Source organism: Schistocerca cancellata, chromosome 10 (genome assembly GCF_023864275.1).
Source record: "Schistocerca cancellata isolate TAMUIC-IGC-003103 chromosome 10, iqSchCanc2.1, whole genome shotgun sequence".
Taxonomy (NCBI): domain Eukaryota; kingdom Metazoa; phylum Arthropoda; class Insecta; order Orthoptera; family Acrididae; genus Schistocerca; species Schistocerca cancellata.
Genome location: NC_064635.1, coordinates 47,598,102 through 47,621,137, shown reverse-complemented (window position 1 = coordinate 47,621,137; position 23,036 = coordinate 47,598,102). Strand labels below are relative to the sequence as shown.

General features: G+C 39.0%; 1 protein-coding gene across 7 annotated transcripts in view; it reads left to right on the top strand.

Annotated features, from left to right (window-relative positions):
* LOC126106309 (echinoderm microtubule-associated protein-like 2) overlaps positions 1-23,036 on the top strand; it is a 790,720-nt gene that overhangs the window by 674,764 nt on the left and 92,920 nt on the right. For 6 of the 7 annotated variants that reach the window (XM_049912530.1, XM_049912534.1, XM_049912535.1 and 3 more), the window contains one exon: positions 4,349-4,420. The exons of the other annotated variant lie outside the window; for it this stretch is intronic. In XM_049912530.1, coding sequence (XP_049768487.1) covers positions 4,349-4,420 — 72 coding nt within the window. The remainder of the gene's footprint in view (positions 1-4,348; positions 4,421-23,036) is intronic. 7 annotated transcript variants of the gene reach the window in all.

Genomic DNA, 23,036 nt, shown 5'->3' with positions numbered 1-23,036 from the left:
TCCAATCAGTATTACTCCCCATATAAGCCTAAAAAGAAATGCCTTGTTAGCCTCTGTTTTCAACAGTTAATGTCATAGTAATTTACAAGAGAAAATAACTATGAACATTACTAGACACTAGAATTCTCTCTTCATTTTGTGCCAGGTCTAAGATATCAGGAGACTGCTTTTCTTTGGATAGATAAAACACAGATGCAAAAATCTTCTAATGATTGTATGGGAACAGACTGATACTGCTAAGCACTCTTTGCTTTAGCTGGAAGCAAGAGGAGAGGAAGGAAGGAAATGAGACATCCAAATGATTGAGCAAAGAAATCACTCAGAATCACCTGCTGTAGTCTGAATATCTTGAAAGTGTGTCTGCTTACTTAATAGTAATGACGTGGGACCACAGGGTGCCACATTTTTGTTTTCTCAACCCAAATGTAATCTGTAACACAAACTGTTATCAGTTACTGTGCTAGCACGTCTCCAAACGTCCCTTTGAAATAAATGTAAATCTTCTGATCTAGGGTTTTCACAACATGCACAAATATCTAATACCATTGCACCATCTCAAAAACTGGGTGCCTAAGACATAAAAACACAACATGCATTTCAGATAATTGTTGCAGCATGATTTCACATGCACTGTCTCATTCTGCTACACTTAGCATAGTTTAGTGGTGGGTAGATAGAAATCCAGCTGTCGGACATTTGTTTAGTCTGCTGTAGAAAATTTATGTGTCAGTCTCTGTGAAATTGTATCTTAAAATGCTCAGTGATATTTTACTGGGTGCAGCATGAACATAATGTGGATGAAAATTTTCAATTTTTAGATATCAGCTCCATCTGTTGGAGGACAAATTGAAATACATGGTTGAAACAATCACAGAATTTGCAAGACCTACAAATTTCTTTAAATATATTGTAAATGATTTTTATATGCTAAGACTTGTTAAATTAATTTCCCTCTTAAAAGTTGAAAATTGAACATTTTGTGTGTTTTTTAAGCTTACTTGCATCTAACTCTCATTTAAAGTGTTACCAGAATACACAATACACTCACTTATGGTATGGGTTCCTGGAGACAGTCACATACATGTATTCAAAAGCATATACAGGCCAACTTTGCTAAATGAGAGGATTGTGGGGCAAAGAAAGTTGTTTGGACATATGGTCAGAAATGTGGTACACCATGAGGTGCAGCCACTTGCAGCTGGAGATAAAAGATGTTTGACAGTGTAGGTTTGAGTGATGGAAAGCACAATTGAGGACACACCAGGCAAGTGGGAATGTGCTGTCTGTACTAGTGTTTTCCTGGTATGTTGGCAGAGAACCATCAGCACTGTTTCATCCTCAGTGTGTGTTTGGGGATTACTGGTGACCACCCGTAACACCAGTCATCATTCCAAGTGTCACAAAAAAGGCGTATCAGCGTTTGTGCAGGAAACCCTACTTCTGCAGCTGGAAGGAGGCAACCCTACCTCTGCAGCTGGAAGACACGTGTCCTGTGGTATGAATGGTAATGTGGCTATTAAATGATGATGCTCCAGGTAACTCTCGTATTTCCCTGTGGAGGCATCTCAATAACATATACTATGACCACACATTGCGGCTGAAATGGTGCTGATAGTTCACTGCCACTGGATCACTAAAACATTAGTACAGACAGAACATTACCACTTACAATACATATATGATTTCGACTATTGAAACCTACACTATCAAAGATATTTATCTCTACCTTCAAGTTGGTGTAACTTCACTTAGAATGTGTGTCAGGCTACAGGTCCATGTGACCTTTTCTGCACCTCATCCTTTAAGGGACCATTTCCTGCACTTTGTTTGCATTTTGCAACAGCACCATGTATATTTTTTATTGGGCAGCACAGCCACATCCGCAACAACAACAACTTGAGACTAAGTTTCCCTTGCAGTCAGTCTGATTACCACACTTTCCTTCCCTTCTACATGCATAATGCATTAATAGCATTTTCTTGAGAAACAGTGGTAACAGAAACTTGCAGAGTGCCTTGTCTTGACAGTTGACAGACAGATTATTTGAAAAGAATAAAATTTCTGTACCAGTACTAGAAATTTTTAAGGTTGGTCAGCATATTCTCTGTCTTTAAATTAAATTATTTAAAATTATTTTAATTATCTTTAAACAATTGATAATTGAAATGTACATGATTAAATTACAATAAATGAATGTGTACATTAAAAGCAAAGCATTGATGTATATTAACACAATGCTTTGTTTTAATGATAAATAGTCTATAGAAGCATACATAAAGATGCATGTACTTAAATCCATTTGTGCCTGTGACATTTGCAAATTAGAAATATGACTTCAAAAATGCTGAGTGGCCAAAAGTCTTTGGAAGGCACTGTGATAAGAGTCAGTCACCAGCTGCCTGAAAGAATTCCAGATGCCAAAACCATAAAAATCTGTGATATAGATTTCTTTTATATCAAATGAAATCAGTAACTGTTCTTTTCTCTTTCACCTTTTCAATAATAAACTGTTATTATACATAGTTACAGAGTTCTGGACTGAATGGATGTAAAATCTACTCTCATTCAGATGATACACAACTTTTCATTGTAAATGTTAGCCATTATTATTATACTTGTTCATTGGTGGGTCATATTGTATCATATTCTGAGGCTTCCCTTATGCAATCTGTGCAATGTCGGTAGCTCCATGCCATACTTGCTGTGATGTAATGGGGTCTGCTGTACGCCACCCCAAGAGTACCTCAAACAAAAAATACAATACATTAGAAGACAAAACACGTATTTGAACTAACACAAAACTTGCCATACCTAAAAATGATGTTCTTTTTTCATACTTAAACCTCATCACTATTGTAATGAAATCAATTGCAAAGACAATACTTTCGGGGAAGAAAGTACCATAACACCATATTTGGCAAAAAGTGACACCGAATTTGGCAAAAAATAGCACCAAAAAGGGCAATACATAACACCAAAATTGACAAACAAAAAATAACAATGCAACTGGCAAACTAATGCCTAATTTGATAAAAAATAGTACCAAAATTGGCCAAATATCACACTGAAATTACAAACAATACTGAGTGTTGCAAAAAAAATCAACACTGAAACTGGTAAGAAAAACCAACACCAAAACTAGTGAAAAATAACACTGAAATGGCAGAAGATAATACTGAATTTATTAAAAAATAGAATATCACCAATTTGGTAAAAATAGCACCAAAATTGGAAAAATAAATATGAGAATCACAGAAGATAACACCAAATTTTATAAAAAAAAGATTGTCACTGAATTTGGCAAAAAGAAAAACACTTCAAACTGATAAATAAAATTTCACTGAAATCAGCAAAAAAAAAAAATAAAAATAAAAAAAAATAAAAAAAACACTAAATTTGGCAAAAACTCACCAAATTATCCACATTCATAAAATAAAATTTACCAAGGACACACATACTCTCCATGAAAGTCTATATTCAACTTCTGGCAGGTTAAAACTGTGTGCCAGACCAAGATTCTAACTCAGAACTTAAGATCAGGAGGTAGGAGACAAGGTACTGGTGGACTTTCAACTGTAGGGACAGGTCATGAGTCATGCTCGTGTAGCTCAGTCAGTAGAGCAATCACCCACAAAAGGCATAGATCCTGAGTTTGAGTCTCGGTCTGGCACACAGTTTTAATCTGCAAGGAACTTTCAAATCGGCGCACACTCTGCTGTAGAGTGAAAATTTCATTCCGGAAAACATATATAGGATATAGATGGATATTCATCGCACACTCATGCTTGTCCTGTGCAAGGGTTTACGAGTGTGCTAACAAGCTACAATATTAAAGACACATCATAGACACTATTGAGCTGAGAGACCTGAATTCTTGTGTTATGACCACTCGTGTGTGCAGCACAGTTTATCTCTCCATGTTCAAATTCCACTCACAATGTTCTGCCATGTTTGCTGCATGCCTGTCTTTAACAGACTGCTCAAGTATTGTGTCTGTATACACGCCATGTGCCACTTTTAGCCACAACATTCACACGTCGTGTGTCTTCAAATGGGATAGCCCTTCCTGTGACATTTGGCCACTCTGCTTATGTCTGTTGCAAATTCATATGCTTGTCTGTAAACAGTACCTTATGGCATGTTGCACTAGAATATTTCATTTAGCCACCATAGCTTTAAATCAGCATTCTGTAAATAGAAATCGTCCATGCTGTTTCTTACATGATGCTTTTAAAGATGTTGACTGTTACAGTGAAAAGGCACCGAGTCAGTAGAGTGCTATGTGATAGTGTGGCAGAGGAGTTGCATGCCTGCATGCTGCATGTTTTGTTCTGGTCTCTTGTTCTAGACTTGCGACCAAGTCTCTGTTTAATCTGCACCTGCGCTCTCAAATGCAGGGACAGCACCAGCTAAAGCACGGGTATGCACCATCTCAGTCTTTGTCTCTGCTTCTCTTTTTGCACACATTTCACTTTGCAATCGCTGTAGCACACCACGTTTATGCTGTACCACTAGTTTAAGGATATGTTTTATATTTAAAGAATGTTTTATAGTGTGTTTGAAGTTAAGAAAGCAATTGTTTTATCTCAACATAATTTGAAAAACACACACGCACATTCACAGACAGTACATGTTGTCTGGAGTATCATACCTCACATCATCAGGTAGCTTTAAACTATTTTATTCTACCTTTTTTATTTACTTTTATTTGAGCCTCTGTGGACTGTGTGTTAACAATAAGTATCATTTTTAGTGTCTACGTCTAGTTCTTCTACCAATATGGTAATAGCAGGTCCACCTTGATGATGAGAATACTTTATGAAGATTGGACACACTCATCACAGGGAGTTATCCGTGATACTTACTTATACAAAATAGGCCTACGTTCTGTCCATTAATTTCTGTTTTTATTTTGAAATGACCAGTTTCAGGCAATGTTGCCCATCTTCAGATCTGTTAAACAGTAAAAATAAATTGCAGTTGTTCTAATCTTGTGTTTACATTATTTCAAAGCTAAAAATAAGTTGCATCTAATTATAACACAAAAATAGTATAACATGTCATACTTTGTAGTTATAAAAGAACCATTCTTAATGGAACTTTCAGCCTTGCCACAATGGTAACACTAGTTCCTGTCGGATCACTGAAGTTAAGCGCCATCAGCGAAGGCTACCACTCGGATGGAGGACCGTCTGGATCTGCAGAGTGCTGTTGGCAAGCGGGGTGCACTGGCGCTCGTGAGATCAATTGAGAATCTGCTTGATTGAGAAGTAGTGGCTGCAGTCATGAAAACTGACAACAGCCTGGTGAATGGTGTGCTGACCACATGCCCCTCCATGTCCGTATCCAGTGATGACTTGGGACTGAGTATGACACACTGGTCCGTCAGTAACATTGAGCCTGCAAGGCCTGTTAAGAAGGGGGAGGGGGGAGAGAGAGAGAGAGAGAGAGAGAGAGAGTAGAAGGTACACTTTAACACTAGAGGCATTTTACCCCATTCAGATTACTTTTAATATTCCACATCACCCCCTAAACAACTTGTCTGATTTCAACCAGAATTGGTACACATATCACTTAGTGTCTGGAAATGATCACTGTGGTGTGGGGGTAAGAACCACCGACCTATCGAAGGGGGGGGGGGGGGAGGAGGCTTTAAAAGCAGTGTAACCCATGACAGGAGAATATCTGTAGTACAGCCACCCAGTATCTGAGAATGAGGGCCCTTAGTGACATTGGAACAAACTTTGCACGTAATTTCAACCTTTACCAAACTTTTTCTCAGTGACAATCCTTACAAAATGATGAAACGAAAAAGTTGATTACTTACTACATTTTTGCTATTCATGCTTTAAAATTGCTGCAGGTAGCATGTTTTAATTTATTACTGCTTTACTACTAATTCTATTCACAGTATATTTCACAGACGGTAGCGACATATACCGAAGGATGTGCCTGCAAAGTTATGTCATTGTACACCACATTGTTCAGGAGATACGACGACATAAACATTAAGTTGTATGAAAATGAAAGTGTAGGGAGAGATTCACTAGACACACAAGTGAAATATAGCAACAAGTATGTGTGAAATATTTTAAATGCACAAGAAATATATTTGACGTGTGTGTAAGTGTTAAAGCCATGGATAAAACGCTCATTCTAAACACGTGGAACAACTTCAACCAAATTTTGAACACTATGTTAGTTATGGTCTGAAAAGAAATACTGTGGGGTAAGCCCCACCAGCCTTCTATTGAGGTGAGTATGATAACATCTACATCTACATCTACGTCCATACTCAGCAAGCCACCTGACGGTGTGTGGCGGAGGGTACCTTCAGTACCTCTATCGGTTCTCCCTTCTATTCCAGTCTCGTATTGTTCGTGGAAAGAAGGATTGTCGGTATGCCTCTGTGTGGGCTCTAATCTCTCCGATTTTATCCTCATGGTCTCTTCACGAGATATACGTAGGAGGGAGCAATATACTGCTTGACTCTTCGGTGAAGGTACGTTCTCGAAACTTCAATAAAAGCCCGTACCGAGCTACTGAGCGTCTCTCCTGCAGAGTCTTCCACTGGAGTTTACCTATCATCTCTGTAACGCTTTCGCGATTACTAAATGATCCTGTAACGAAGCGCGCTGCTCTCCGTTGGATCTTCTCTATCTCTTCTATCAACCCTATCTGGTACGGATCCCACACTGCTGAGCAGTACTCAAGCAGTGGGCGAACAAGCGTACTGTAACCTACTTCCTTTGTTTTCGGATTGCATTTCCTTAGGATTCTTCCAATGAATCTCAGTCTGGCATCTGCTTTACCGACAATCAACATTATATGATCATTCCATTTTAAATCACTCCTAATGCGTACTCCCAGATAATTTATGGTATTAACTGCTTCCAGTTGCTGACCTGCTATTTTGTAGCTAAATGATAAAGGATCTATCTTTCTGTATATTCGAAGCACATTACACTTGTCTACATTGTGATTCAATTGCCATTCCCTGCACCACGCGTCAATTCGCTGCAGATCCTCCTGCATTTCAATACAATTTTCCATTGTTACAACCTCTCGGTACACCACAGCATCATCTGCAAAAAGCCTCAGTGAACTTCCGATGTCATCCACCAGGTCATTTATGTATATTGTGAATAGCAACGGTCCTATGACACTCCCCTGCGGCACACCTGAAATCACTCTTACTTCGGAAGACTTCTCTCCATTGAGAATAACATGCTGCGTCCTGTTATCTAGGAACTCCTCAATCCAATCACACAATTGGTCTGATAGTCCATATGCTCTTACTTTGTTCATTAAACGACTGTGGGGAACTGTATCGAACGCCTTGCGGAAGTCAAGAAACACGGCATCTACCTGTGAACCCGTGTCTATGGCCCTCTGAGTCTCGTGGACGAATAGCGCGAGCTGGGTTTCACATGACCGTCTTTTTCGAAACCCATGCTGATTCCTACAGAGTAGATTTCTAGTCTCCAGAAAAGTCATTATACTCGAACACAATACGTGTTCCAAAATTCTGCAACTGATCGACGTTAGAGATATAGGTCTATAGTTCTGCACATCTGTTCGACGTCCCTTCTTGAAAACGGGGATGACCTGTGCCCTTTTCCAATCCTTTGGAACGCTACGCTCTTCTAGAGACCTACGGTACACCGCTGCAAGAAGGGGGGCAAGTTCCTTCGCGTACTCTGTGTAAAATTGAACTGGTATCCCATCAGGTCCAGAGGCCTTTCCTCTTTTGAGCGATTTTAATTGTTTCTCTATCCCTCTGTCGTCTATTTCGATATCTACCATTTTGTCATCTGTGCGACAATCTAGAGAAGGAACTACAGTGCAATCTTCCTCTGTGAAACAACTTTGGAAAAAGACATTTAGTATTTCGGCCTTTAGTCTGTCATCCTCTGTTTCAGTAACATTTTGGTCACAGAGTGTCTGGACATTTTGTTTTGATCCACCTACCGCTTTGACATAAGACCAAAATTTCTTAGGATTTTCTGCCAAGTCAGTACATAGAACTTTACTTTCGAATTCATTGAACGCCTCTCGCATAGCCCTCCTCACACTACATTTCGCTTCGCGTAATTTTTGTTTGTCTGCAAGGCTTTGGCTATGTTTATGTTTGCTGTGAAGTTCCCTTTGCTTCCGCAGCAGTTTTCTAACTCGGTTGTTGTACCACGGTGGCTCTTTTCCATCTCTTACGATCTTGTTTGGCACATACTCATCTAATGCATAATGTACGACGGTTTTGAACTTTGTCCACTGATCCTCAACACTATCTGTACTTGAGACAAAACTTTTGTGTTGAGCCAACAGGTACTCTGAAATCTGCTTTTTGTCACTTTTTCTAAACAGAAAAATCTTCCTACCCTTTTTAATATTCCTATTTACGGCTGAAATCATCGATGCCGTAACCGCTTTATGATCGCTGATTCCCTGTTCTGCGTTAACTTTTTCAAATAGTGAGAGAAGGGAGATGGACACAGTTGGGAGGGACAAGATGGTCAGAGAGAGGGGGAGGGGCAAATAGGCAGGAACAGGGGAAGGAGGAGATGGACAGAGAAAGGAAAGAGGAAGAGATGGACAGAGAGAGGGGGCAAAGAGAGATCCAGAGAGAGGGAGAAGAGGAAATTGACAGAGAAAGCGAAGAGGAAATTAACTGAGAGGGAGGAAGGAGAAGATGGCCTAATACAAGAGTAGAATAAATACATACCTGGGCCACGCCAGTTACTCAGTTAGTTTTAATAGGAAGTGAACAGAATGCAAGTGTGGTTTTATCATATTGCAGTGAAACTCATAGTTCCACTAAGACTGGTTACTCTGTAACCACGAGATATGGTATATAATACAACTTGTGTATTATAGTTAGATAGACAAAGTTTTTAGCTTTGTAGCATTGTAAGCTCAGGATTAGAATCCAATTATAATTTATATTTAGTGTTTAACAAATCTTGCAATAGGCAACATTGCCCAAAGCCAGTGACTTTGAAATAGAAACAGCAATCAACAGATAGAAAATTAGTCTATTTTTAAAACATTTTGTTTTATGGGGTGTATTTGCTGGCCACAACTTGCCTTCAGTTGACAAAATATTTAATGCTGGTGATAGAGACATAGAAGAGAAAGTACACAACACTGTCCTACCTACTAATAGTTCCTTCCCTGGGGAAGAGAGGGGGGGGGGGGTTGTCTCATCCCTTACATCCTGGGGTCTGAGCAACTTGCCTTTCCTTTTTAAACTTCCCCAACTTATCATTCTTAGAGGAAGGGATTAATAGTTCCAAAAGCTAGGGCAGTGTTGTGTAGTTTCACTTTTCTACATTTGTGTATCAGCAGCACTAAATATTTTGCCTGGTGTAAGTGAGGCCTGGCTATAAATTCTGTCTTATAATTTTATAGTTTCCTTGACTGAATTTTACTTTTGATATGAAAACTTTCTTTGTTTAAAACCAAACTCAATTCAACAATAATTCTGCAGTATCAGTGGGTTTCACATTGTTTCACTTTCTCTGTTCCTTACATGTCACTACAAAAATAACCTGTTTTATTTCTGTGTACACAATGTCCTGGTTTGGCCTCGATTTGATTAGTAACTATTTACAAAAAGAAAAAAAACTTCATCTTTATGTGTACACAAGCAGCTATTCCGTCTTTTGTAACTATGTAGTATTACAGAGAACTGAGTTGGCCTTGGTGAAGTGTGAACCTGCAGACCGTAAGGTCCCAGGAACAAATTGTGGTCATCTTTTCAATCTGCCTTTAACCTAACATTAACCTCTTAATGAGGTGAAAATATGCCAGGAACCAACAAGTGGTCCAGATTCCATCTTAAAGTAACAGTCGACTTTCCCTGTAAAGATTGCTGGGGTAGCTTAAGGACATGCAAGTCAGTGGAGTGATGCCCAATGAAAAGAACTTGCAAATGAGCAACTGAATGTTGCTTTTGAGAGTCTCCCAGCCAATCATGCCATATGACTTTGCTTTATAGAGGACTGAACAGGTGCTCATTTAGACATAAATATCTTACAAAGTGGGTACCTAGTAAAAAGGGGTCAACATCTGACATTTTATATGAGGGGAAGCCATGAAGTTTTAATACCCAGATTGAAAAAATATGATTATGTAGTTAATGTTTTGTTTGCTTGTGGGTACATGTCTATATTCCTCATGCACACTGAAATATCTGTGCCACAGTATTGTAGCATTCTACTTAAAAAAAAAAAAGGTTCCAGGCACATTTGTAAAGTGGAGTATCATGTGGGAGTTGCACCGCATACAAATTATTTCACCAAGCTAGGTGGCACAGTGGTTGGCACACTGGACTCCCATTCAAGAGGGTGACAGTTCAAATCGCTCTCTGACCGTCCTCACTTACGTTTGGCTAAATTTCTCTGGGCAAACACTGGAACGGTTCCTTAGAAAGAGCAAGGCCGATTTCCTTCCCCATTCTTGAAATAATCTGAGCTTGTGCTCCATCTCTGATGGCCTTGTTGTCAACAAGACATTGAATCTTAATCATCCTTCCTTCTTTCAGATTGCTACTTTAGTTATCTGCATTGGCCTGACACAGCTTCAACATTTCTGCTGACACCGAGAATAAATTTCTGTATTTTACAAGTACCACACAACACTCAAGTTTTTTCAGTGTAACTATACCATTTTGTTTCCATTCCCCAAGCACAGTGCTGCGAGACTGTGGATTGGAGATCTCAGTGTGCACAAGGACTGCAGGCATGTACCTGCAGACAAAGAAAAAGTTTTTAAAATTTTGTTCCTGTGGAGGTTCACTGCTTCTAAATGCTTAACAAAAGAAAACATGGTCCTTGGTAGGCAGTAATGGCCCTTGGTAGGCAGTAATGTAGACGATCTTTATTTCAGTTTTGTGATTAGCTGATTTCGATGACTTGTTATTTTCAAGCACTTGTGTAGTATTATGTATTACAGGTCATAACTGTGAATTATTTTACTCTACACATAAAAAGTAGACATTATCTTCTATCCATACATTGTGAGTGGATTCACAGTACTGTGACAACTTTAAACATCATAATTATGTTATGTTTAAAGTTGTCACAGCATTATGCTGTATAAAATGTGACTTGCTTACTTTTTTATTTCGTCTTTTTGAGGAATTTGTTAATACTAATTATAATAATTGTGAAACCAGCTGCTGGACAAATATGCAAACAATTGCTTGTTAAGTGTATGAAGGCATGTTGTTCACTTTTGTAATGTAAATGTCTGTGATCTTTTATGTAGTAAGGCAAAATCCTAGGCGAAATATGTCGTATGGAAAAAGCAAAACACCATATTTTTAAAAAAAATGGTGGTTGATTAATTAGCACACAGATAAGATCTGATGTATAGATTGGAAATGCTGATCGCCAAATTGGTGTACAAGAAAATCTTGCAGTGCCATAAAAAGTATAATGTCCCGAATGCAAAAAATCTGTGTTGCTCTCTGTTCAAAAGGTTTAGTAGAGTCTGCAGCTGAGAATATCAAAATTATTAAGAGAGTGTAGCACCTTTCCTTAGTAGGTGATGTGTGAGCACACCATCTCACATTCACAAGTCCGAATTCTTCTTCATAGGTACTTCACCTACAGTTTTGTAGTAGGAGAAGCAATAAGGAGAAAGGAAGCACGGAAGCAAGAAAAAGCTTATCTGTGAAATGAACGTCTGGCATTCAGAGTATCTCTCTTCATATGATATAGATGTCTGAGAAACGTTTCAGTTTGAGGAAACTGCTAAATGTTGTTTATTCTTGTCTGAAGTATTGTTAGTAATGACTTGTGCCATTCAGAAGGGTACAGAGGCACACAAGACCTATCAGTTAACTCATTGTAAGTTTACAGAGTAAAATAACTTACTGCACTGTACATATCCAAATGGTGGTATCCATGAAGGGACCTCTGCAGGTCATTTAATTCTCAACTTCACACTATATTCTTGCTGTTTTCTTTTTGAGCAATTGTTAGTTAATGGGCATTAGCTGCATTGCTCCATACAATAACAGGGAGTGAATGTACACATAATATTATAGCAATTTATATCGGAGCAGCAAGATAATGGGAAATGCTTCTTGGTGCATAGCAAAATGCTTCTTGGTGCATAGCAAAATGCTTCTTGGTGCACAGCAAATGGAAAAGTCATTTCTTGATAAGCTTATCACTGTGTTTATTCCATGTACAACTTTTGTCTTACCACAGAAGGAAATTTTGTATATTCATGGTATGTGCAATTCTTTATTGTTACGCTTGCACTTCATAATTAGTGTGCACCTATTTATTTCAGTTTTTTGCTTATCCTTTGGGTCATGTACACCTCAGTTATTATGGCCAGCATGTTAAATATAATAATAATTATTATTAGTAGTAGTATTATTAATGCCACATGGCCGATAGCCTGGTGAAAGTATTTAATTTGGATGCCACTATGGCAATTTTCAACTGTCTGAGCCAACAGCATGCAGCACACCCAGACTGTAACCCATCCAAGTACTAACCTGACCCAATGTTGTGTAAATTTGGTGATCAGGTGAGAACCAGTGTCTTCAGCAAACCAAGGCCGTTGCTGTTCTTCATACTTAATGAGGGATAGGGCATCTTACAGAGTGATACTGTGGAGAATGACTTAGTAACAGTGTATGGTTCGTTTCAAGATTGTATTTTTCACTCTTCAGTGGAGTGTGCCCTGTCACTGAACCTTCTGTCAGATTGAACCTCTGTCCTAGATCAGCACTCGAGCCCATAAATTTGCAATTCATGAGCATTGAGTTTGTAGAGTTTCGAAAATATGAGAGATGTACGGTCAGAATATCAGCTGCAAAGGGGGAAAAGTATCATGCCCAGAGAGCTCGGCAGGTAGGAGAAATGCCTGCATTAAGTGACAAGTTTGAAACTTGAAATAACAGAAAATTTTATGATAAGAGTTAATCGTTTTGAGTGTTCAGTTATATATATCATGATCTGTTATGTAAATCTTGTATGGAGTAATGGAGATAACATATAGATATGACTTACTTACTTCTTGAATCCTTCTGACTACTGGATAAAGGATCAAGTGGATAAAGGATCATTGATTTTAAGGCCATATATTTCACTTGTGAAACAGGGCAGCTGAAAACAAATTTGTAACTCAGAAAGTGTTGTTATTGCATGTTCTGAAGGTATTAATATTTCCTCATTTTGATGGCATAGCGATGTGGAAATAACGTGATTCTTTACATTGTAGTACTGTGTGTGGATTGTGCCTAGCATAATGAATTTTTTGTTGTAGGCAAGTTCTTGTAGAATATGTAAATACTTTAGGATCAAATGAGACTACTTACCAAAAAAGCATAAGTATTGCATCGTCTCTAGCCACACACAAAAGAAAGAAGACTTGGTAGCTTTTGTAATTACCCTTTAATGAGGAAGGGGGGCGGGGAAAGGTCTATGCCCCTACATGGGGAAATACAGAAGCGTCCGATCCTACCCGTCGGCTTTGACCCATGACGTCACAAAAATGGCGGAAACGACCATAAACGACAATTCCAATATGGCGGATATAAAAACATCGCATACGTATCATAAACACGAAAATACATAGAAAAACAACACACACACAGGTTTCACAAAAAGCCTAATGACTTTAACGGGACAAGCGTGGGAAATTGGGGGTTTTTGGGTGGGGAGAAACTAAATATACACAAATTTAGCCACCGACCGCCATACAAAACCACACAAAACGATGAAAAAAATCGACATCACAAAACTCACCAAATACCACAAAACACATTCTTATCCGGAATCAGACACTTCCCTTGACCTATATAGATCTACAGTAGCTCCCGATCCCATAAATTGGGATCGAACACTTCCCATGACCTATATAGCTCAACAGAATCTCCCGATCCCATCCCCCAATACAAAAATCAAAAAACACCACAAACCATAGCAAACAAACACTTCCCTTAACCTACATACATCTACAGCAGCTCCCAATCCCATAAATTGGGATCGAACACTTCCCTTGACCTATATAGCTCAACAGCATCTCCCGATCCCATCCCCCCAATACAAAAATCAAAATACACCGCAAACCATTGCGAACAAACACTTCCCTTCACCTCCACAACCACCCCATGCCCCCCCAACTTACCCCCGTACTTAATAAATTCCGAACACACTTCACGACAAAAGGAATACCAGTCTAAAACAGTCCTCTCACTCACACCAGTCTCATGCATGCAAAAACTCTGTGGGGATCTATAGCAAAAATAATATGTAACAAGCACAATCTCACGCATGCCCAATCTAGACTTCTCGAACCAGGTACCGCGCCGTATGGAACGCCATACGTCATCTTTCCTACAGCGCCACATGTAACCGTCCCTGGTCCGAGAGGCCGGAACTTTAACCAATTTCATTGGCTCACGGCACAGACTGCACTTTACGACTTCGGCAATTAAGCCAAATAGCTGAAGAAATTTTATCAGCTCTAAAGGTGTCTCGCCCATCATAGCCCTCAACCGAGCACTATTAATCCGGTCTTTCATATCCATTCCTGAACAAAAAACCACAACCGAATACACTTAATAACGAACTCACCCGACGTACAGCAATCATCATTACATTAACCATCACACAAAACCGTTAACTCACTAATACAAATTCCGCTTCAAAACCACGCACGCAGCACTCACCACTGAGCAACAGCAAACTGACCCCAACACACCAAACAAACGAAAACCATGAACACACCACCAGAGGGCACAACAAACAACAACACGACATCTACAAACACGCCACAATCACAAACCAAACTCTGCGCCGTAATGACGTCACACACCACAACACGCTTACGTCACGGGTCAAAGCCGACGCGTGAGATCGGATGTTTCTGTTGACCCCTACATGGTGCCAGCTTGTTGGTTTCTCTAGCCAGCACCATGATGGAGTGCAGGCATATGTGAAAGGGTGTGTGTGTGTGTGTGTGTGTGTGTGTGTGTGTGTGTGTGTGTGTGTGTGTGTCTGTCTGTTTGGGTATTTCACAGTAGCTCTTAAAAGGATAATTCTGAAAGCTAGCAAGTTTTCCATCATTTGTGTATGGCTATTGAGAAGTCAACACTTCTCCTTTTTAGTGAATGGCCTCCTTTAATCCTAAAGTATTGATAATGAACTTTTGGTTAGTTAGGAGGTATGCCCAGAAAGTAAGTACAGTTTTGGAAAAGAATTCATAACAACACTTTTTCAAACTATGATTTATTTTTTCAAGAAAGAGCATATCTCAAACTATTTTTCTATATGGTTGCTACCATTGATCAGACATTTTTCATAGCAGGAAACCAACTTTTCTTTGCCCTCTTCATAGAAAGATGCTTCCAGTGAAAAGGACCACTTCTGAACACTGTTTTTTGTGTTGTCATCACTGTCAAAGTGCCTTCCTCCAAAATCTCACTTAAAGTTAAAAATCAAGTGGTAGGCAGAAGGAGTGAGATCAGGACTACACAGTAGGTGATCAAATTGCACGAAATTGCTGAATAAGATTTCGAATGGCACAAGCAGAATGGGGACATGCATTATCATGAAGCAACACAATGCCTTAACTGACCATCCCATGCCTTTTGTTTTTAATTGCACACCTTGAAGCTGTCACTCTGGGAAGGAACTCAACAATCGTATGTCCCAGAGCACAGTGTACATGACTGTTTGTGCTGACAATGTTGTTTTTTGAATTTTCTTTTGGGGGTGGGGATTGTGGGTGTCTCCACTCCATTGGCTGTTGTTTTGATTCTGGAGTAACATGACAAACCCAAGTTCCATCACCGGTCACAATTCTGTTTAAGAATTCATGTCTCTCATCACTTTGTTCAGAAAGAAATGTCAAAGCACTGGCCATGTTGCTTCATGTTGTGTACATCTGGAGGCATTTTCAGAACACAACAAGAATTGATATTGTACATGTGGTGTCTGTTCTTTCGGACATGTCTGAAAGAACAGACACCATTTTCATCCGAGAGCCACTATGAATGAAGACACAATGATACAACAGACATTGTCTGTGAGTGGGCATTGGCTTAACTCAATGGGTAAACTTGAAAATTTGTGCTGGAATGTGATTCGAACCTGTCTCTCCTGCTTACTAGGCAGATGATCTGTCCACTGACGTGAACCCAGGTCTCATATCTAGTAAGTAGGAGATGTGCATTGAAATCTTTGTCCAGCTCAAATTTTCAATTTTCCCCATTGATTTAAATCAATGTCCACTCACAGCCAGTGTCTGTTGGGGGGGGGGGGGGGGGGGGGGGTTGTTTTGGGGGAAGAGACCAAACTGTGAGGTCATCGGTCTCACCGGATTAGGGAAGGACGGAGAAGGAAGTCGGCCATGCCCTTTCAAAGGAACCATCCCGGCATTTGCCTGGAGTGATGTAGGGAAATCCCGGAAAACCTAAATCAGGATGGCCGGACGCGGGATTGAACCGTCGTCCTCCCGAATGTGAGTCCAGTGTGCTAACCACTGCACCACCTCGCTCGGTGCCAGTGTCTGTAATACCTTTGAATCTTAAGAATTAATTTGTGAAAATTTAAGCGATTTGTGACAATCTGATGCAAAACACTTTTATGAAATTTGTGGAAACTGATCACACAGCATTATTGTGAACTGTCCGTTTTCACCAAAAAACGGAGGTGTACATTAACGTAAGAAACGACATCATAGAAACTTCTTTCTACTGTATTAACAGTAAACTGTCAGTATAATGCTTAGAGCTATTCACACTGGTGCCACCTAAATTTAATTGAGTGTTTTAGTGATAAAGCTTGTAGTGGTTAATAAAAAAAGAAAAGAGAATAAAAGAAAAAGAAAAAAGATTGAAAATGTGGGAAGAAATGGTGAATAAAAAAAGGGGGTTTTAAAATCATAAATGACCGTGAAAAAAGGAAAGAATGAAATGCAAATCGGACTTCGTATTACAGAAAAGCTATATAGTTGGGGTGGTCCTTGTGGCATTTTTGAGCAAAAGTTAAACCAATTTCCACTACAAATATTATTGAAAAGAAACAGAGAATAACAAAATGTAACTGACAGGGGGAAGTGGCATAGATAAGAGTCCATCCTTTACCAGGTAAACTTGTCTTCTTTCGTGCGGCATCCAGGTCTTCAAAAATCTCTTTCATTTCTGCGTGAAAAGTCTGCTCCGAAATCTTGCAATCGTCCAGGAATCACTAATTTATACCAATTAAAATCATCTTGATACTGTATGCAATTTAATTTACTTTGCTACTTCCATCCTCCAAATTTCTTAACAACTTCCACAATATGTCTACACATTAAAATCAGATCAAGACTAGCTAATAAGTTTTTTTATACGTCTTCATCAGATCACGTCTGCCTTCAGCTTCGGCTAACAAGAGACAATCAAGAAACGAATAGAAAACAAAAAAAGAATTACAATTTTAGTAGTTTCTCTGCCATCGAGTGCTCATACTGCTGCGACGGGATATTTTTATCTGAGGGAACGAGTGTAGCGCGGCGAAATTCAAAGTCCCGCTACATCGCCCCCTCGACTGTCACACTAAAACATTTAGCGTGGCAGGCTAGCAAACCTAAAAGTCAATATATACATATTTTCATTGGAAAGGCCACGTGCATCCATAGGGGATAATCTTTCCCAACACTTACTTTCTAAACCTATATACTAAATACAATTATTACAGTTTGGATCCTTTGTACACAATTAATATATATATTTACATACAGTTTGTTTGAAAAAGCTGCTCGCCAGCACAGTTAATGTTGTGTGCTCCCAGCATTGGTTTCCCAATGCATCTCTGGCAGCACGTAGTCTTTGCGCACGCACAGTAGCATCACTGAATTCCGCGTGCGGCAGTTTCAAAATTGCTGTGTTATGACAGTCTTGAACAGTATTCACTTTCACATAGTGTTCATTAAAAGTTGTTATTCCAGCATAAATGGTGTGTTAAGTCCGATGACACCATAAGATTGAGCGTGTGCGTGATCTGAAGCAACGTCCATGTCTTCTGTTACGACACAACACTCCAGGTCCTTGTGCGTTTTCATGACTATTGTTCCCGGGGCATATATGGTCGATGTAGGTTTTAGCCTCCACATCGCCTACGACAGGTACTGAGTTTATTGTCTCCAAAGCATCTGAAGGCCGGCCAGGAACAACAGCGTCGATGTTCGCAAAGGTAGGTGTTTCACCACGTTGTTTACACTTGCCAACAAACGTTCATTTGCACTGTGAAAATTCTCATTATCGTCGAAGTAAATTGCAGTTTATATCGATTTACAAACAGTTATTTGGTTTATGCACCATAAGTTTCACAAACAACACAAAATTCGTCATTTATAACGTTCACTGTTTAACACTGTTTGCAACACTTTTTTGCCATATTTACATTTTAACAAAGTTCACTTTGTCCAAGCATGTTTACATCGTTAATTCTGAAAGCTTACATTTCGTGGTCACATTTCAAAATATGTTGACAATATGCAAAGTTTTTGTTGTTGTTGTGGTCTTCAGTCCTGAGACTGGTTTGATGCAGCTCTCCATGCTACTCTATCCTGTGCAAACTTCTTCATCTCCCAGTACCTACTGCAACCTACATCCTTCTGAATCTGCTTAGTGTATTCATCTCTTGGTCTCCTCCTACAATTTTTACCCTCCACGCTGCCCTCCAATACTAAATTGGTGATCCCTTGATGCCTCAGAACATGTCCTACCAACCGATCCCTTCTTCTGGTCAAGTTGTGCCACAAACTTCTCTTCTCACCAATCCTATTCAATACTTCCTCATTAGTTATGTGATCTACGCATCTAATCTTCAGCATTCTTCTGTAGCACCACATTTCAAAAGCTTCTATTCTCTTCTTGTCCAAACTATTTACCGTCCATGTTTCACTTCCATACATGGCTACACTCCATACAAATACTTTCAGAAATGACTTCCTGACACTTAAATCTATACTCAATGTTAACAAATTTCTCTTCTTCAGAAACACTTTCCTTGCCATTGCCAGTCTACATTTTATATCCTCTCTACTTCGACCATCATCAGTTATTTTGCTCCCCAAATAGCAAAACTCCTTTACTACTTTAAGTGTTTCATTTCCTAATCTAATACCCTCAACATCACCCGACTTAATTCGACTACATTCCATTATCCTCGTTTTTCTTTTGTTGATGTTCATCTTATATACTCCCTTCAAGACACCATCCATTCCGTTCAACTGCTCTTCCAAGTCCTTTGCTGTCTCTGACAGAATTAAAATGTCATTGGCGAACCTCAAAGTTTTTATTTCTTCTCCATGGATTTTAATACCTACTCCAAATTTTTCTTTTGTTTCCTTTACTGCTTGCTCAATATACAGATTGAATAGCATCGGGGAGAGGCTACAACCCTGTCTTACTCCCTTCCCAACCACTGCTTCTCTTTCATGCCCCTCGACTCTTATAACTGCCATCTGGTTTCTATACAAATTGTAAATAGCCTTTCGCTCCCTGTATTTTACCCCTGCCACCTTTAGAATTTGAAAGAGAGTATTCCAGTCAACATTGTCAAAAGCTTTCTCTAAGTCTACAAATGCTAGAAAAGTAGGTTTGCCTTTCCTTAATCTAGCTTCTAAGATAAGTCGTAAGGTTAGTATTGCCTCACGTGTTCCAGTATTTCTACGGAATCCAAACTGATCTTCCCCGAGGTCGGCTTCTACTAATTTTTCCATTCGTCTGCAAAGAATTCGTGTCAGTACCTTGCAACTGTGGCTTATTAAACTGATTGTTCGGTAATTTTCACATCTGTCAACACCTGCTTTGTTTGGGATTGGAATTATTATATTCTTCTTGAAGTCTGAGGGTATTTCGCCTGTTTCATACATCTTGCTCACCAGATGGTAGAGTTTTGTCAGGACTGGCTCTCCCAAGGCCGTCAGTAGTTCCAATGGAATGTTGTCTACTCCGGGGGCCTTGTTTCGACTCAGGTCTTTCAGTGCTCTGTCAAACTCTTCACGCAGTATCGTATCTCCCATTTCATCTTCATCTACATCCTCTTCCATTTCCATAATACTGTCCTCAAGTGCATCGCCCTTGTATACACCCTTTATATACTCCTTCCACCTTTCTGCTTTCCCTTCTTTGCTTAGAACTGGGTTTCCATCTGAGCTCTTGATGTTCATACAAGTGGTTCTCTTATCTCCAAAGGTCTCTTTAATTTTCCTGTAGGCGGTATCTATCTTACCCCTAGTGAGATAAGCCTCTACATCCTTACATTTGTCCTCTAGCCATCCCTGCTTAGCCATTTTGCACTTCCTGTCGATCTCATTTTTGAGACGTTTGTATTCCTTTTTGCCTGCTTCATTTACTGCATTTTTATATTTTCTCCTTTCATCAATTAAATTCAATATTTCTTCTGTTACCCAAGGATTTCTACTAGCCTTCGTCTTTTTACCTACTTGATCCTCTGCTGCCTTCACTACTTCATTCCTCAAAGCTACCCATTCTTCTTCTACAGTATTTCTTTCCCCCATTCCTGTCAATTGTTCCCTTATGCTCTCCCTGAAACTCTCTACAACCTCTGGTTCTTTCAGTTTATCCAGGTCCCATCTCCTTAAATTCCCACCTTTTTGCAGTTTCTTCAGTTTTAATCTACAGATCATAACCAATAGATTGTGGTCAGAGTCCATATCTGCCCCTGGAAATGTCTTACAATTTAAAACCTGGTTCCTAAATCTCCGTCTTACCATTATATAATCTATCTGATACCTTTTACTATCTCCAGGGTTCTTCCATGTATACAACCTTCTATCATGATTCTTAAAACAAGTGTTAGCTATGATTAAGTTGTGCTCTGTGCAAAATTCTACCAGGCGGCTTCCTCTTTCATTTCTTAGCCCCAATCCATATTCACCTACTATGTTTCCTTCTCTCCCTTTTCCTACACTCGAATTCCAGTCACCCATGACTATTAAATTTTCGTCTCCCTTCACTATCTGAATAATTTCTTTTATTTCTTCATATATTTCTTCAATTTCTTCGTCATCTGCAGAGCTAGTTGGCATATAAACTTGTACTACTGTAGTACGTGTGGGCTTCGTATCTATCTTGGCCACAATAATGCATTCACTATGCTGTTTGTAGTAGCTTACCCACATTCATATTTTCCTATTCATTATTAAACCTACTCCTGCATTACCCCTATTTGACTTTGTATTTATAACCCTGTATTCGCCTGACCAAAAGTCTTGTTCCTCCTGCCACCGAACTTCACTAATTCCCACTATATCTAACTTTAACCTATCCATTTCCCTTTTTAAATTTTCTAACCTACCTGCCCGATTAAGGGATCTGACATTCCACGCTCCGATCCGTAGAACGCCAGTTTTCTTTCTCCTGATAACGACATCCTCTTGAGTAGTCCCCTCCCGGAGATCCGAATGGGGGACTATTTTACCTCCGGAATATTTTACCCAAGAGGTCGCCATCATCATTTAATCATACAGTAAAGCTGCATGCCCTCGGGAAAAATTACGGCCGTAGTTACTTTCTTTTATTGGGGTTTATGGTCATTTTGATTTTCTTTATTAAGGTTTTGACGTGCCAAGGGATATAAGACTTAATGTTTAAAGCACGGGCTTTCCTTCATTTATTATTTATTTCTTTCTTTCTTTTGATTCCATATCTTGGCTTGCTAGTGGTTGACCAAGCTTGTAATGCCATCAATATTCATGTTTTTTTTATTCATACCTGAAAGTTTACTGTCACACAATATATTCTTACATTCCATAAACAAACAATACCCAGCTGCAGTAGGTGGTAGGATAATGGAGAAAGAAAGAAAGATAGACTGGAAGAAACTATTCACTACCTAAAAACTGCCAAATCCTACAGCTAATACATTAAAAAAAAACATAATACATTATAACGTTTGCATCACCTTCAAGGGGTGTGTGAAAGGAGGTGCTTACAATTTACCAAATCATGGGTAAATGCAAGTGTCCTTACGTCAAGTCTGTGTAGTGTAACATCATGACAGATTCTCTGTTTGTGTTCTGACTGTCCATATGACTTAGTGTATTATACCTTAACAAATCCTTGCATGAGTGAATTGCATATCTGCTCAGTACTTCCTCAATATCTCCACTTCTTGTGGATACCGTCTATACAAATGGAAAATGTATCTCAGAGATTGTCTCTCTCATAATGTGTATTATATGATAACATATCAAATTTCCTCTCAAGAGTTCAACCATGAACTTTCTTCTACTTTAGTGAAGGTTAAACATCATGTATGTGGTGTATATATATCATTTCTTTCTATAAATCATAAATAAAGAACATAGTATTATAATTGACAGTAAAATGTCTCTTTCTCAGTGTCCGTTGCTCGACGTCGGCTGCACGGATGGTCACTGCTCCTTTGCACTTACCTTGCATAGCCTGAAAAGTCAAATGTCTTCAACGTAGATGTAATTTTGTCATCTGTTCGCTTAAGTGGAGGTGTTGTATGAATCGCAAAACGGCCTTAATAACTCTCCTATCTTTTGTTTCCTCAAGGTTTTCTGTTGTGTGTAAGTATAATAAAGGCTAACATGGCACTAATTTCACTTTCGTAAAAAAAAAATTTATACAAATGTATTGAGATGAGGGCTGTGTAAAAACTATATTTCAACTTAAGTTCCTTAAAATACCATTCTCCTGTCTGAACACGAAATATAAATGTTTTGTTCCACACAATGGCTTAACAAAACTTAACGAAAGGTTACTAAGTTACACTTCTGAAATAAATTAAGGCTAATGTGTTTCCAAGTTACATTCTTATTACACTTCTTTCCACAGCTGTAATCATCATTATGTTCACTCTGCTTTTCTTGCATTCGTTCATTTTCAAGGGCACTGTAAATAGATTCACCTTTAACGCCTTGTACTCACGTGTTTTAACTTATCACAAATGTTTTCTCTCAAACTGAAATTCTTATGTAATCTTAAAGATGTAGACTGTTTACTCACTTCTCTATGTAGCACAATA